Here is a 3376-nt window from a genome sequence, read left to right as displayed (position 1 = left end):
AGATGGTGAAGAAGGCAGCAGCGAAGTCACCTAGAGGAATGAGGTACGCTAAGATGTATAAACTTGTTCACGTATCGTCCTGTGTATCGCAGTGCTGATAGCTAGAATTCCTTCTATTTGCAACGTGTTCCAGGTACAGCGTTGAATGGATATATGACTGTCTGCTCTTGAAGATCAAGTCCACCGCTGTCTACAGCTTCCTTCTGGAAAATGACTACCTTCCTCTTGCCGATCCTCGAACCATCCACACGTACCTGCGAAGCCTCAAAGCAGACTTTGGATTCGACCCTGATGTCTTTACTCTGCTCAAGGAAAAAGTCCAGGAGCTACCAGAGCCAGAGCGTAAAGGTTAATGCCACAGACATTCTAAGCTGATTATGAACCTGTAATGCACTTTGGGAACATAATTAATATCAGCGTGCCCTGATAACTTTCAGGTGTACTCATGTTTGATGAAATGAGTGTTCGAAAGAGCGTCCATCTCAGGGAATCAGACATGACGCTTCTTGGCAAGGTTGGCCATGGAGATGTCACACGGATGGCAGACAGACTGAAAGATGGGGACCACGTTCTTGTCTTCTTGTTTCGTCCTTTCCTTGGAGGCTGGTCGCAGACGGTGGGGAGTTTTTGCACGTCTGGAGCAACTCCTGGTCCTGCGCTAGCGAAGGTGATGTTGCAGTGCATCGTGCACCTTGAAAATGCTGCAGTGACCGTTCAGGCAGTGACATGTGATAACTCTACCACTAACCGTGCAGCAATGAAAGCCTTAGGTAAGTTTTCGCAGCAAGTTGACAAATTTCACATAGTTATTATCTCCTCAAATTTCTCCTGAAGGAATAAGGAGTGACAAGGGACAGATCAAGACGTCGTTTGAGCACCCTGTGCACACAGAGAAGAAAGTTTTCTGTGTGTTTGACGTGCCACACATTTTCAAGTGTGTGAGGAATAACCTGCTGAAAGTTGGGAAGTTTCATGTACGTGACATCACAAACTGCATGCATTGTAGAGGATAGTGCAGTACGTAAGCTGCGAATCATAGTCCCGTTAACCCCTGTGACTGCCATCTGTTGTTTCAGCTTCCTGGTGGACAATAAGTTTTCCATCGCCACTATCAAGCTCTGCTGGACTACGAGGAACAGCAAGGTGGACTACGGGCAGCATCAAAGCTTACAAAAGCACACATCTTCCCCAATGCGTTCCAAAAGATGAATGTGAAGCTTGCTGTGCAGGTAATCACTTACTTTGTATTTATGTATAGTCATGTGCCTAAATGTCCACCATATTCTTTTTTCATTCCCCACAGCTCTTCAGTAACTCTGTGGCTGCTGCAATGGAATTCTACAGTGGCAGGCCAGAATGTATCAGGCTCCACGAGTCACAGGCAACAGTGACTTTCACGAGGAGGATGAACCAGCTCTTCGATTGCCTCAATCTTCAGAGACCTGCTGATGTTGCAAGTGCTGGGCCTGGGCAGCTGAATGTATGTGCTTTATTTCCTTCTAACGTCTCCACAGAGAAGCAAGGCAGTCAACACATGCTATCTTTTTGCTTTCATTGTCGTTTAAGTGCTCATTCTTTCAGGTCATCAAGGACTGCACCCAGTGGCTAGATGAATGGGACGATTATGTATGCACACTTGAACCGCAACAGCGAGTCTGCTTCCTAAGCAAGCCAACATGTACTGCCCTAAGAATCACTCTCCACAGTGTAATTTCCCTGGTTGAGCATTTGAGGGCAAGTGGCTACCGCTACGTCCTCACAGGGAAGCTAGGCCAAGACCCACTTGAGGTATGCTTTGTACATCGCCCTCTTAACAGGTGCAAAATAGACCATGAAAATTGAGAGCCATATGCATCTTTTTTTTCTCTCTCATTCTCAGAAGTTCTTCGGAATTGTGCGGCACGTAACTGGAGATGGTGGCCGCCCCACTGTTGTACAGTTCCTGTACATATATCGAATGCTGTCGGTTGACAACATTGTGAAGCCGCCAAAGAGAAGCAACGTTGAAGGGAAAGGACCTCAACTACTGTTAAAGCTCCAGACCCTCTTCGGTCGAAAGTCTGCGCCGCCAAGCTATGTAGGGAAACCTTCATTGACGCATCAGGTTCTTTGTCATTTCAAGATTTATATTCAGTTATTATTATTGTAGGTTGCTCAGCTAGAAAAGGAGCTTGATGGTGTGCTGCTGGACCCAGCTGTTGTGCCAGAGGACTATACAGCTGCTTGTCCTAAAGGAACACAAGAGTGCATCCTCGAGTACCTCGGAGGATACATCACACACAAATTCCGCGGAGAAACATGCCCTGACTGTTTGGAGACACTGCAGGGATCACAGGAAAATGCCGACCCGCATGACCTCATAGCCGTGAAATCTTGTGGTTTCCTCAGACGGCCTTCCCCACGCCTAATGAAGCTCATCATGCTTGCGGAGGACAATGTGGTAAAATGCACAGCAAGAGAGACAAGCTCCATCTACTCTGAAGTCATCGAAGCAGCCCTTCTTGACGACAGGCTACCGGGCGCTAGCGTTGGATGCAGTGCACACTACATCCAGAAAACAGCTGAAGTGCTCCATTTTTTTGTGAGATGTCGGCTGCACTTCTTTTCTCGTGAAAAGAACAAGAAACTTAACCTGGCTGCTCCCAGATCACGCCCTGCTGCAGGTGGCAGAAAAGACTCACCACTGACGATGAACAGTGCAAACAAGTCTAGCCATCCAAGGCCGTAAGGCATTTAGTTATTCCACGAGTTTCCCTGGAACATTGTTTGTAAGGGGGAAAAAAACAGAATAGGTCACCGGTAATTTTGTGCGGAAATGACGTCAGTGTCCTTGCTTCCATGTCAAGCGCCTCACGGATTCCGGTAGGCAAAGTGCTTTATGATCACTGCGTGTTCACTATGATCACTGAAGTCGGCCCTTTTCCCATGATTCTTAGAAAGTACTGTTGACCAACTCCCGTGATAAAGTGGTTAGGATGATTGCCTTCCACACAGAGACTGGGAGGTGACACGTGTTCGAATCCTGTCACCGGCTGTGCAGTCTAAGGTTTTCCCTGGGTTTTCCGAAGACTTTCCAGACGAATACTCTGCACAGTTGCCCCTGAAGTCGACCCAAGGCGCATACTAACCCCCCTGTCTCCCACTGCTTCCTGCTGTCCTCTCTCCATCTGTCTGCGTCTGTACGCTGCTCATAGCCACAGTTGCTTTACGGTGCTAACACAGAATTTTTAAAAAGCTACCGGTGACCTATTGAGGGGAGAAAAAGAGAAGTACCCTGGAACATTGTTTTTGCTGATAGTCATAGTTGATTATGTAAGGCCCAGTCATTCATGGTCATTGCTGTTCTGTGATATAAAGTCCTCATTACCAGTGCCAC

General features: G+C 47.3%; 1 protein-coding gene across 1 annotated transcript; it reads left to right on the top strand.

The window, feature by feature from the left end:
• Positions 1–1367: 1367 nt before the first annotated feature.
• LOC135387194 (uncharacterized) lies at positions 1368–3072 on the top strand. The gene is made up of 4 exons (XM_064616524.1): positions 1368–1480; positions 1582–1788; positions 1880–2077; positions 2150–3072. Exons 1-4 carry the CDS (start codon positions 1406–1408, stop codon positions 2726–2728), a joined length of 1059 nt encoding a protein of 352 aa, XP_064472594.1. The 5' UTR covers positions 1368–1405; the 3' UTR covers positions 2729–3072.
• The last annotated feature ends 304 nt before the right edge of the window (positions 3073–3376 follow it).

The sequence above is a fragment of the Ornithodoros turicata genome, chromosome 3 (genome assembly GCF_037126465.1).
Source record: "Ornithodoros turicata isolate Travis chromosome 3, ASM3712646v1, whole genome shotgun sequence".
Taxonomy (NCBI): Eukaryota; Metazoa; Arthropoda; class Arachnida; order Ixodida; family Argasidae; genus Ornithodoros; species Ornithodoros turicata.
This window is presented reverse-complemented; position numbering and strand designations above follow the sequence as displayed.

Excerpts from the sequence above, each read along its gene's own strand:
- LOC135387194 (XM_064616524.1), top strand. The coding sequence starts at position 1,406 with ATGAACCAGCTCTTCGATTGCCTCAATCTTCAGAGACCTGCTGATGTT. Across the intron at positions 1,481-1,581 it reads CTGGGCCTGGGCAGCTGAAT|GTCATCAAGGACTGCACCCA; the intron begins GTATGTGCTTTA and ends TCATTCTTTCAG. Across the intron at positions 1,789-1,879 it reads TAGGCCAAGACCCACTTGAG|AAGTTCTTCGGAATTGTGCG; the intron begins GTATGCTTTGTA and ends TCTCATTCTCAG.